Raw genomic sequence first — 13,307 nt, forward strand, 5'->3', positions numbered from 1 at the left:
CAAGTGGGCTCTGTATTTTGTGCTTGTTAGACGGTCCAAAGCTTAGCAACATGCTTACATCAAGGCAAAGACAGGTTAAAATCAACATTCGAATTTCAGTCTGCTATTTGTGAGGTGCCAAGTTGCTCCGTACTGTAGAGCAATCGAAATCACTCACAAGGTTTCATGGTGTTGCCTTAGAAAGCAGCTGCCTATGTAGACGGTAAGCAATGAGGCAGCTCACCGGGTTCTGAAACAGAGCTACAGACACACAGCAAGAGAAACGCACTGCACAGATTTGATTTCACTCTACAGCAGATTAGGCTCCGCTTTCAGAAAATGAAGACCAGTCAGCTGGTTAATATTTATACAGCCTTCACAGAGAACAGAAAGAATCGCCAAGGAGATAAAAACTGAGGATATCTAGGCTTCTTCTGATAGCTTCACGGTCTGGTGCACCGACAGAGGATGTCTCGGGACAAACCGAAGCAGCTGAATATTGACTCGCTAAACACACTTGCACATCAAAGGCTCTTCTAAATGTATCTGCTCGAAATGAGCACAATGTTACACATTCATTCGCTTGTGTTTTATCCCGCATAATCTCTTAATCCATTTTGCCTACGGACCAATTTATCTGTCGAGCAGGTCACACACTCGGCCCTCTGCCTTTTCCCTCTCACTGTACACACTGTCATTTCGGTACACAATGTCAATCTCGCCCCAGATATTCTCCGGGCATTTCAGTTCACAAAGATGTACACAGGCTTAGGAGCAATCCTTACAGTACAGACAGACAACCACTGTGGTATCTGGGACTCGCCAGCATGTCCGGTCCAATCCACATGCAGAAACAAACTCAAAGATATTTCTTTAAGTGATGTTTGCTATGACCCCAACGTGCGGCAGGCTAACACTTCCCCTGCAATAAAAGGTGAAAGGTTCCATGTGTTTTCCTCTTCCTTTCTTGCCTCACTTCAGGTCACGGTCCCTTAAATTATTACTGTGGGCAGTATCAGGACAAAGGGCTTTCAAAAGTGGAGGAAACAGGAGCTGGGCTGGGCCGGAACCAGCAGGGTTTGCCTGGTGTGAAGTGGCAGGAAATGAGGAGAGGCCTCTAGCATCTTACTGGCATCTCACCACATTCGGCTTCCGTTGCCACCAAAACCTACGGCTGCCGTTCTGAGAAGGGGTTTGTATAATCACATCACCGAGGTCACCACATTTATAAACTTATGTTCATTAACCACCTGTATTAACATTTTCACATGATACTTGAGTATTTGAAGCTACAGTATTTCTTCAACAACAAAAAAAACCTATGCCATCCACTTGTGACATCAGAAAATCTCTTCTAAAGTCTAAGAGCCTAAAACCATTGGAGACAAAAATACAGACTGAGGTTTTCAACTTGCATGCATAAAAGGGTTAAATCTGTCATCTTTAAAGCACAGCTGGAACAGCCACAAACACAGAGTAACATTTTTGCCAATTGCATTTTGAGCATCTTAAGCCATACCAGTTGATTCTTTGAATGCCAAAGTAAATAAACTATAGAAATGCACATTGCACATCATTGCAAAGACGCTTAAGAAAATAAGTAAACATACAAATATTTTGAAATAAATGCAAAATATTATAAATGTATTTGATAATTTATTATAAATCAAGATCTCATTTGCAACTCAGTTTTTCATAAATTCATAAATAGTTTTTTTTATTGTGCATTCCTAGTAATATCCATCAAACTGCAGTTGGGTCGTTTTGATTTAGTAAAAACAGATGACTAAAACCATAAAACACAATAAAACAAAAAATATATATTGTCAATAATGTTTTTTAAATTTATTATTATTTTTTTTTAAACTGAATCATCTCTTTTTGCAAATAAACTCAAATATATTATATAGTATTAAAAATGAATTAAAATGAATTTTTGCATTGAAAAGTGTACAGGTGCTTTTTAAGAAGCGCAAAAAAGATCTCCTTCCACCTCGCTCCAGGATCAATACCTGCAAAGCTGTCTGAAAGCAGACCAATACCTTCAGCTCTCTTTTATGTAATCACAGGAGAACCTGAGAGCCTGACCATGCGATGAACCTTCTCCCCGAACGACCACAGAAACTTCAACCAACCGCTGGATGTGACAATTGAGCTGTCTTTACAGTGCTGTAAATGCATTTACTGCTGGGCAGCGGGACACAGCGGGACACAAGCTCCTTTCTCATTTGCCTTCCATGGAAGAGATTCCAGGTCCTGAAATATGATTGGCCAGGTCTAAATCAATTTCAGGTGAGGGCCAATGAGTGAGCCTGCTAATTTGCCTCAAGGCGGAAGGGGAATTAAATGTGAAAAATTACATTCTGAATCACGAGTACCCAAAGGGGGTCCGAGTCCTGACAGCGATGTGAGAAATGCTAACTAGGGACTGACAAATGCATGGGCAAAAGAGTGTTACAGAGGTACTACAGGCAGTCAGCGACGGGCTGCACATAGTTAACAGAGCCCATGTATGCTCCACAGGTCAATAACCTGTAAAGATTTAACATTTAGTGCCCATTATTTCCTGCTTTCAAGTCACACATTGTCAAAAGCCGTTCTCTAGTTTATTAAGACCCAGGTCAGGAGCATGGGGGAGGGAGTGCAGGCTAAACAATGACCTATAGACCGGCACGAGTCATTACAAAACTGTTACACACTTAACACAAGCATGCGATGGGGGATCCGGTTAACATTACTGAAAAAAGCATCCAGAAAAACGAGCACATTGGAGTAAATTCTAGGAGGGACGGTACAATAGAAACCTGAAAGTGGCGCACAGATAACCTGAAAACTCAGATCATGACAAGAAATGCAAACACCACACCCTGTTTAACTGCTGTCAGGTGCAGTCATTTAGGCTAAATATTTGTTTATCATTGACTTCCTTCATAAGGAACAGCCATAAATTCTCACCTGCACTAGAAAAGGAGAAATTGCAAACAAACAACATGTCTACTGCATTTTCTCCTCAACCAGTTAATAAAATAAATGATTGGTTATTGCGCCAGATGAGTTCGACTCACCCCTGAACTCTTCACCCACGTCACTCGTCACATGTTTTTAAAAATAATTTTAAGAGAGCAGGAACCTTAATTTGAAAAAAAAATAAGGAAAGGGGAAGAGAAAGAGGGTTATGGCTAAATAAAAAGAGGAAAAAATGTAACTTCCATAAACTTCTTTTCTTCACGGATGTTGACTGTGCGACACTCCCGTTTACTTCCTCACTAAAACCTTTTACGACGTCCTGACACCCATTTCACTTGACGTTCCTTTACATCTTCTTTCGCTCCACATCTGTAAGCAGAATTTCTGTACAATCACAGTTACGATCTGAACTGACTCTGCACTGACACTGATAAATATCCTTCTGACTGTACAAAACTTAATGAACAGACGTACATCTGCATGCATGTAAACTGTAAAGGTTCTATTATTCGAGGCTTTTCTCGAATAAAAAATTAATAAAACAAAAATTGTGTCAAACGTAAAATAGCAATATACTAAGACTATATTTACTTTTAACAAAATAAAAAATACAAATAAAAATGTATTCCATTTGCAGTTGAAAAGCAATGCAGCAAACATGTGTTTGCAGTCATTTTTCCACATCTATCAACATAGCTTATCTGAATTTGATAGCCAGAATCTCTAAATATCTTTTTTACTGTAGCTCACAGTGTCTTAAGGCTTTGGCACTGTCTGTGGTTGCTTATTAAACATTAATTACTAATGTCGCCACAGACGGTTTCAAAGTGCCTGAGATAGAGATGTTTTTCTTCAGCGCCGAAATTGTTTAGACGGCCCTGTATTAGTATTCCGATCCACAAATGCGTTCGCAAAAGTAATAACACAATATCCACGGCTGCTTTTCATGTTGAACCTCCCAGTGGAATGGGCAGCATAAAAGCAGCCCTTGTGTCCTGGCTACTTCCAGATGGGACTGCTTTTATCTGTTTTCATTTTTTTAAACATGAAAGCGCCGTCGGCAGATCTTTGCTTAGCGCCTGCTTCGCTCTTCAGCCAAAATATGAAAGTTTCAAAGAGCATTTCATAAGGGAGCTCCGCCGTAAATGGGATTCATAGCTTTTTAATCTGTGCTAAGAAACTGATCTAAAAGTTTCCCACAGCAATCGTCGAAGCTTATGCAATGCAATAAAAAGTGCCACTGAGAATATTTACTTTTATCTGTACTACACGGAAAACAAATCACATTTTATCATGCATATACTGTACATACTTGTGATGAGAATTTTTTTCCTCAGAAAATTATTTTATACTGACCCACAAATATAACAGGATTTTCCTAAGCTTAGCTTATCAGACCTTTTTCGGTGCGTGCTGGGGGCGGAGTGGATGTTGTTAGACGTAAACGCATTTAAAAATAAAAACCCCACTGCTGCCACTTTCATTCAGATGAAGGAGGGATGAAAACTTGGAAACACGCAGTACACGTCTATATACGGAGAAACAAAAGATATGAAGGTCTCAAAAAAACGCCCGCTGGGGTAAAAAAAGAGGGACAGACAGAAACGGATGCGTTTGAATGGGATAAGCAGAAAGCGGGCATTTATCACACGAGAGCACACGCTCTGTCTTCATGGCCTCAGCTAAGATAAAGGCCAGGTGAGGCATCAGTGGGTGGCAGCACTGAAGGATTTCAACAGCTCTGTGCGTTTTACATTTTAACAGTCCCTTTTAACACATGCCACCGTGCGCTCCTGCCCAACCGTGCTATACTCAAAACTCAATTGGACTGGGAGAGTGCATCTATCCAATCTATTTCAACTCTGCCAGTTGATGATCCTGTTAATCTTAATCTTATAATCAGAGTCAAGTAGGAGATGTTGTTTGCGTCCTCGCATCAGCACGATTGGGCTCTTTAACAGCATTTTGCTAATAACTTTATAGGAGGTGTGTTTAATTTGGAAACTTGCTTTTCAAGTGTTGACCAATTGCTTTCAGCTCCTGCTCTGTGATATTAGAAAGAAGTAATTTAGGTCAAGATGTGTATTATCGAATTACTGCTTCGCCACAAACAGGATTTTATATTTTGATGAATACAAAATCATGAACGGATGCACTGTTTGACTGCTCTACTCTCAATACAGAGCATAAGGCTTAAAACTGGAGGGAACGTGTCTGAATATGCTCTGAATGTAAAGTGGACAGTGATATGATAAATCCACAAAGGATGTTTTGTGCTCAGTGGCCCAACAGGACTGGCAGAGAGGGTACAGCCCCTACGATGAAAGGCAGACCAAAAAAACACAAATCCATACTGGCCACAGGCTCCTCTCCAATCTATTTTCTGCTCAGCTGGTTTTAAATGAAGTTATTATGACTCATTAAAATGCCCGCAAGCTTGTGGAAGTCGGCCAATTACAATTTAAATTTAGCCTCCCCTTACACATGTCCCCCCACCACCTCATCCTCTCTAGCAGCCCCCCCTGACGCAACTAGTACAGACACCGCACCACTGCATTTCAACCGCTGGCTTACAGCTGCAATCGAACCCTTGATCTTTGAACACAAACAAAAGCCAGTAAACAAACAAATCATTTTTTCCAGGGACTCTGCCAGTGGTGGAAATCTGGTTGTGGAATCGCAGCTCCTACACCAAACTGGTTTAAATCAGTGTGACCTGAAACGCCCACGGTTTGATTGATAGGATCGGTTGGGTTTATATTTCAGGTCCAGGGAGTTGTTTGGACTGTCTTCTTCTTCAAAGAGCATTACGGATGAATTATCAGCCATTGTTGTAAATGAGTGACGAAATGTAACAGTGATTAGGTCAAGCCGTTTCCCTCAGCGAAGCAAAGAGTCAACTGTAGGGTGAAAGCTATTGCACCATAAAAAATTTACGGTGATTTAAACGGATATAAAATTGAGATATGGCTCAAACCAGCTATCCTGACTGGAATGCGTCCAATGTTTGTTTATTATCATAAAACAATAAGAGTGCTTTTGTCTGATGCTATTCAACAGCACCATTCTCAGTCTAAAATGAGCTTGCCAACGTTTAGTTTTTTAAAATTCAAGATATAAGCTAAAGAGCACTGACCCCATCGGTTTGTATACTGTACCCTCATGAAAATTAACCATGGTTTTAAAACAGTGATTACAATTTGTATAACCACAGGTTTGCTACAAATATCATGGTTTTATTAAAAATAAAACAAACATGGTTAGAATAATGTACTTTTTTTTAAGGGTAACAACCAGAGCAAATCACAGCAAAGTAACATCATATTAAAGGAATAGTTTACCCTCTTGTCATTTCAAACCTGTATGACTTACTCTCTTCTGCAGACCACAAAATAAGACATTGTGAAGGATGTTGGTAACAGAAAACCGTTGGCACTGGTTTTGGTTACAAACATTTTTCAAAATATCTTTTGTGTTTTGCGGGAGAAAGAAAATCACACAGGTTTGAAATGACAACAGGGAGAGAAAATGATGACAGAACTATTCCTTTAAATCTGAGCCGCTCGTCCTTTCCGAAGCACAAGGAATGACTCGCATTCGCATCTGTGCGCATTTCGCTGCATTTTCAGACAGCTCTGTGCGCACGCACGTTGCATGTTTGTGTGTGTGTTTTGCTGAACTGCTCTCATTTCCAGCAGAACAAATTAATCTGTGCCCTTCCAGCTACGCTTTCCTTTTTGACAGAGGCTGCTCAGAGGACAGAAATGATGAAGCAAATCCAAAATTCAATCGCCTGTGTTCTGTTTTAGAAGGCACACGGTGTACTGTACAGCCCATAAAACTCCCAAACAGCCTCCAGACGCTGCCGCAATCACCCTCCATCAAAACACTTTGTCTCGCATACAAAAATAAGACCCGGCATCGAGCTGAATACCAAATCAGCCCATTAGAGCACAGGGGCACTTGCTACTTAGCAACCAAAGGGATTTAAAGCTGCAATACCCGACAACAAAAGAGTAAGATCAGGATCTTTTACAGGGTATTATGGCTGGTGTGAGCTTATTCCATGTTTTAATCGAAAAATGTTAACAAGATGATGCCTGAAATGAAAAGAGGCATGGGAATGAAACAAATACCAAACACCCTTAAAATGGAACAGTCATAAAGGGAAAAGAAGTCATTATGTTCAATTATTGTCTTCCTTTTTCCAAGCCAAGGCATGGTGAGAATTGCGAGTTATTCCAAATGAGGCTTGACATAGATCTCTTTTCAGAGAAATAGAGAGCATGTATTTCGCTAAACACAAATTCAGAAATAGGATATTTTATGACATACTACTGTAAAAAAATTTGAAAGGCACCTCAAATGTATTGTAATTAGGGCTAAGACAGAATATCGTGCTCAGTTTCTCAATGAATTGCGGTTAAATGCTGCATCATCCGAAAGCCAGAGGGCACTCTTTGCAGAAACTCTGAATATGGGACACAGAAGAAGTAAGATTTACACACATACAGGGATGCCAAACTCTCATGCATTTGCCGTTAGACTCACGCAATTGAGTTCTCACGCTCTCACGCAACACATCCATTTTCTCACGCATGGTTGCACCCACCATTTATTTTCAGGGGTGTGTAATACAATGTGTATTTTGGTGCTGCAAACTTTTTTCCTCAGCGGCCTAGCAGTGGATCTCAACAGGGAGGCTAAGTATTTTGTATGCAAAACCCGGAACTGAGTTAGCATTTTAGGACTTCCTGTTCCATCGCTCGAAAGTCTGTTTTTTTATGGGTTTTCGGTAAAGTTACTGTTTACAGAGCCGTTGTGGTGACCAATCAAATCAAAGAAGTTTGAGTGCAACGCACAACGAAAGTGGCTAAACATTCAATATTTAACTTATTTTTAAATACAAATGTTGAGCGATAATATCCACAAACGCGGACTAAAAAACTTTTATCAGTGTGACGAGACGAGATAGTAACTGAGGCATTTTCAGCGTTTTATGAGGGATAAGATTAGGAATAAATGTGTACATATTAAACTGTGTGGCTTTAAAAGTCTGTTTATAGGTTACGGCAAGCCTTTAAAAATGAAAAACGTACTTGCAAATGGATTATTTAACATTAAATTCTAGTAGACAAACAAACACTTTTCTTTATTAGTCAGTTTCTTTATTCCTTTGACAAGTGTCTACAGCCTTTATTAGATAGTACATAGCTGGGTCTCAATTTGAAGGCTGTGTTTGTTGGGCACATCTGAAATAAAACCTGAGGTAATTTTCCTAAGGGCAACAGTTACATTTCAAGGTAAGAATGAAAATACAACGACTACGTCTTATTATAAAATTAAAATGAGTTTATCTTGTTATTTTAACTGAAATGAGGCAACCTCCATGAAGTATGCATTAGACAAATGTGACTTCCTTAGACAAGGTATAATTGGTGTAAATCGAGATGTATATCGTCCCAGCCCTAATTGTAATATTCAAGACGGCATTCAATGAAAGAACATTATGATATTTGTTATAGAAAATTATATTAAAAAAAATTAATTTAGAGGACACTCAGTAAACCACAAATTTTATTTCTGATGAACTGAGAAGCGCTGGGCTTTTATAGAGAAGAGCCTCTGTGTAGTCTGTGATTTCCCATTCCTGTCTAAAAACATTAAACACAGACATTATTATAATTCCTGGCCCATCCATTTGTTGTACAGCACGGCCCAAAGCATCATGGGAATAGACTGTCGTCAGCTCTTTGTAAACCCGTCAAACAATTACAAAGCTGTTAGCCCACATGCTTAATAATTTCTCTTGGACCTTATAACAGAGGGAGATTTATGTGTCCCATAATTCAAACGTTGTTTTAAATGGGGATTTAATGTACATCAACAGGTCACAGAAAGTATTATGGGTTTAAACCACCAGAGAAAAGTTAGGGCACGCTGCCAAACAGAAGCACAGGCCATTTATTCAACACAGCCCGTCATCCCCTGACTGTTGCATGGGGGGGGGATCGTGGAATGAGGGGGGTGAGAAAGGGGGCTTTATCAGCTGCTGTTAAGAATGTACATGAGCGCTGAGCACCGGGGCTTTTTCCCTCTCCCCCCACCACAAGAACTATTGCTTCCATCGTACCCCTGCTCGTGTCCCATTTACAGGCTCTCTATTTTGGAATATGTGACTTGGAAAGCAGTCAAGTTTCATTAATTTCTAGTTTGGGTACAGTATGTTCCTGGACACACATCTGCGAGCGATCATAAACGCTCTGGAATGTTGGCAGAACATCCAGACCTGCCGGCAGCTGATGATGTCATCACTGTGAGGGAAGAGCTGGCGAACGGCCAGACTGTGGGAGCCCAGAGCTCACTGCTTCTGACAGAGAGAGGAAATGCTCTTTTCTTCTTGCTCATGCCTCTCATTTTTCAACGTCTCTATGCTTCAGCCGTCTACATAATACTCCCGGGTCAGACTCCTGTGCGGAGTCCGAATCATGCCCAGGTGAGAAATGAAAATACCTTTTCTCACCTCACAAAACGAGGCTAATATCTGCGAAAAGCTTGGATGAAACGTATAAACAACACAAGCTGAGGACATGAACCAGGAAAAGAAAGGGCTGGCAAAAGCTCCTAAACAACGAACATAATAGCTAAGCAACAATGGAGCTAAAGAACAGCCCGCGGGCCCCGTAACACAATCATAATTGAAACGGCTAATTCACTGTCATCAAAAGAAAAACAGCTAGTATGCTTGGAAGACAACTTGAAAGCAACAGCTTTCTATATTTCTGCGCCTAAACTGCAGAATTATGCAAGTTGTGTAGCATAGTTTCAAAAATACCCGAATGCCATGGCAAAGTGTTAAATGTGCACGTGGGGTCCTGCTGTGTTAGCCCTGCATCAGTCTACTGAGCTAATGAAGTCAAGTGAGGTCCACTGGTTGGGTCCTCTGGAGAATAGTACACCGACTTAATCAGGCCGGGCTAGGCACTTTAGCTCACTAATGAGACCGTTCACCCGGCCCACAAGTGTGTGCGTGAGTGTAAACGTTCGGTTCAATTCGACCATTAGTCTTTTTACTACAGTATCAGCCGTCAAATACGTCACTTTAAGTTGACCTCCATTTGTTTGGAAAGTTGGATGCAACAGCTATAGATGTTTACAGCTGTAGAAAAAAACTAGTAAAAAATTCAAATGATATATGGCAAACAGCCCATGTTGATCTGTAATCCTGCCGTAATGCTCTGCCTCGCCTTTCAAAAATGGATCAAAACATGTCCCTTGGCTAGCCTACCCAGACCACGCACTGCAGTCTTTGAAGTCACAAGGGAAGCTCGCATAACACTAATAGCCCAGCCGTGCTATTCAAATGGCTGAGTCACTTTTTCCTTTTTTTGCTTCACCGCTATGCTGCCTCACAACCCAGCAGCTCCCAGACCACGATGACCTTAACCTGAGGAAAAACACAAGCACGCGCTATTTCAGCCTCTATTATTGGTCTCGCTCCTCTACCAACCAAACCCGCTCGCGCCGCCAGACGCCAACAAACTCCACCCCCAGCACGAGGCCTCTCAAGCCTCCGAAAAACAACCAGCACAGCCGCTGCTGTCAAACAATAATTACAAAAAAAGACAACACAGGAAAGAAAAAAGCTGGCGTAACATTCACTGTACATACTGTACCCTGGGCTGTGGCAGCCGGCCCAGACTGGCGCACTGCCAAGTCCACAATAAAACAAACAGAGACGGCATACACCAGCTCGTGGGGGGGGCAAATGGTACACCACAATACACATGGCATATTTAATACCATTTCTCCATCTGAAGACAGCGGAGCGGAGGAGGAGTGCAGAGCCTCTTGCTTGGTGTCAACGTTCCGAGCACTGATAAAAATCAAACCGCTCCGAACAGGAAGGATAAAAACAGAAAGTTTGCAATGAAAGAACAAAGCACAAATAAAGAGAAAAAAACAACTATCAAAGAGCTGTGCCGTCTCTGCCACTGTCTGTGTCTATAAAAGTCTTTCCACTGAAAAGCTTGAGGATTACACAAGAGTGAAGCTCTCAAGAGCCAGACTGCTACAAACACAAACCAGGTTAGCGTTGTGTGTCAAGCGCCGTGCATACGAACGTTGGAACTGTTTTGTTCTTGGGGTTTTTTGCGTTCTGTTTTGATGCACTAAAAATAAGCAGTTTCGCAGTGCTCGTTTGTTCTGGTTGTTGAGGGAGGATGTCTGGAGCTGGATCTTTGATAAAGATCTTAAGGAATTATGACTGGTACTTGTGCTCTTTTAAAAGCAAAACTGCTGTCGTGATTAGCACCGCTTGCCATTTGACTCTTTGCCATTTCTCTGTTTTGGCTCTCCCTGATGAGGGTGACTTAAAAGATGCGGAAAACAGGAAAATGGAGCTTGTCGACTCTTAAACCAACAGGGCAGAGCTTGGTCACCTCTCAGAAAGGTGTTTTCACACCTGATTAATTTGAGGGGGGTTTGACAGTTTTGGCTTAGGTGTGAATGCCACAAATAACCTGAAAACAAACTATACCGGATAATTTTACTCTAATTCTATTCTAATATTAAGTTCAGTAATAATAGAAGATGATTAAGATGAAGATAAAAAAAATGAAGTGCAAGATAAAAAAAGATACCTCAGTCCTTCTGTTTGTCGAAGGCCTGAGTAAGGCAGCGGCTATACAAAGGTCTTTTGGAAATTGGTCTCTGGCCAATGGTCTCATGCAACCCTGCATCTGAGTTTTGGATTATCCAAAATCATAATATCAATACCAGTCTCCCATAAGAATGTCTGGATTACAACAATGATACAGAATATACTTGTTTACGAGTACAGGCGGCTGCTGTGGGTCAGTGCGGAATACAAAACAGAGGTATTCATCAGAGTTCAGACCCGCCTCTTTGTTTTTATCACAGGAAAGCTCTCATAAATGTCACTGTGCGGTACATGCACCACAGGCTGCCATTATGAGCACATGAGTACTACAATATCTCCACAGAGTCTCTTATTGAACACGCATCTTGGGATTTGAACGGCCTCTAAAATAAACATTAGATATTTCCTTACAGCAGCGTCTGCCATGCTGAGTCGTGCATGAATTGAATTGGGCCGCCGAGCGTGAGGTGTCACTCATCTCTCCACTCCGCATGGTTTTAAACGGCCCTGCAAAAAGTCAATCTCATCTCACTATATGAAGATATTGACATCAAAATATTCCACTGTGCGAAACTGAAAGTCTCTGGTTATTTGTCTTGCCGGTGTAATCTCTGAGTTTTTTAACTAATCTAATCTAATCTAAAACCCAAATTACTGTGGAATCAATTACCTCAATAAAGACCTCTTAATTATCTTAAACTCGAGGAACAACAAGGAAATTTTACCCTTGTGTGTGTTTGTGAGGACTTTGACTTCTTTGGTCTGTGATTCTAGCAGTCACAGAGGGAACTGAGGGTGCCATTGCTTTAATAGACTCTATATAAACCAAATTCACGGCAGATCACGGAAGAGCGCTTCTCTTTTAAGGAACAGATTCACTTCCCCCAATAAACTATAAAAATTTTACTGTGCACATACACATTTTATGATTTACACAAATCAAACTGGCTACTAAATAAATTGGATAGGACTTAATCTTAGTGGACCTAAAATTACATTTTTAGTGCAAATCAAAATTACATCAGTCTTTGCTCCACTGAAACACAGGTCTAAGCCACAGATCCCTTCCATAAAAGCTCAACGTGCAAAGCGTCCAACGGGCTATAAATTGAAGTGGATCGACACAGACTCATAAAAACCATCAAAATGCAAATGTGTAAACAGACTAGTGCAGACGCAAGCATGCATGTTACCTGAGTGAGACAGCAAGTGCATCCTCAGGCGCAAACTGTCTAGGAAGCGTTTGCCACAAAGCTCACAACCGTAGGTCTTCATTCCACTGTGTAGCTTCCTGCGGGGAGAAACAGGACAAATAACATCAGTCAACACCATTTATGTCACTCACACAAAAAATGGGCATTTAAGGCACCTGGCTCTAATGGGAGATTTGATTAGTGCGTTAAATAGAAAAGACAATAGTATAATTTCACCTCCTGCCAGACAAGCTTACTGTTCCTCCAACACAGGATGAAACTGTTTTAATACCCACAAGGCAGTAAACATTAAACCTGTAGCCTTTCTTGTGGAAAAACACTGGATCATTTCTCTCTTAAAAAAACAACAGTGCATGCAACCAACTGACTAACTAACCTTGCACATTCATTCATAGCACTTAAGGAACTTAATGTGTAACAACAACAACAACACAAAAATAATAACAATAACACCAACAACAATAATGATAATCATAATATTTATT

At 40.8% G+C, this 13,307-nt stretch overlaps 1 protein-coding gene across 3 annotated transcripts in view; it reads right to left on the reverse strand.

The window, feature by feature from the left end:
• The window catches only part of zbtb16a (zinc finger and BTB domain containing 16a), a 97,604-nt gene that overhangs the window by 44,230 nt on the left and 40,067 nt on the right, over window positions 1-13,307 (reverse strand). For all 3 annotated transcript variants that reach the window (XM_079486942.1, XM_079486943.1, XM_079486944.1), the window contains exon 3: window positions 12,802-12,899. In XM_079486942.1, coding sequence (XP_079343068.1) covers window positions 12,802-12,899 — 98 coding nt within the window. The remainder of the gene's footprint in view (window positions 1-12,801; window positions 12,900-13,307) is intronic.

Source organism: Barbatula barbatula (assembly GCF_947034865.1).
Source record: "Barbatula barbatula genome assembly, chromosome: 22".
Classification (NCBI taxonomy): Eukaryota; Metazoa; Chordata; class Actinopteri; order Cypriniformes; family Nemacheilidae; genus Barbatula; species Barbatula barbatula.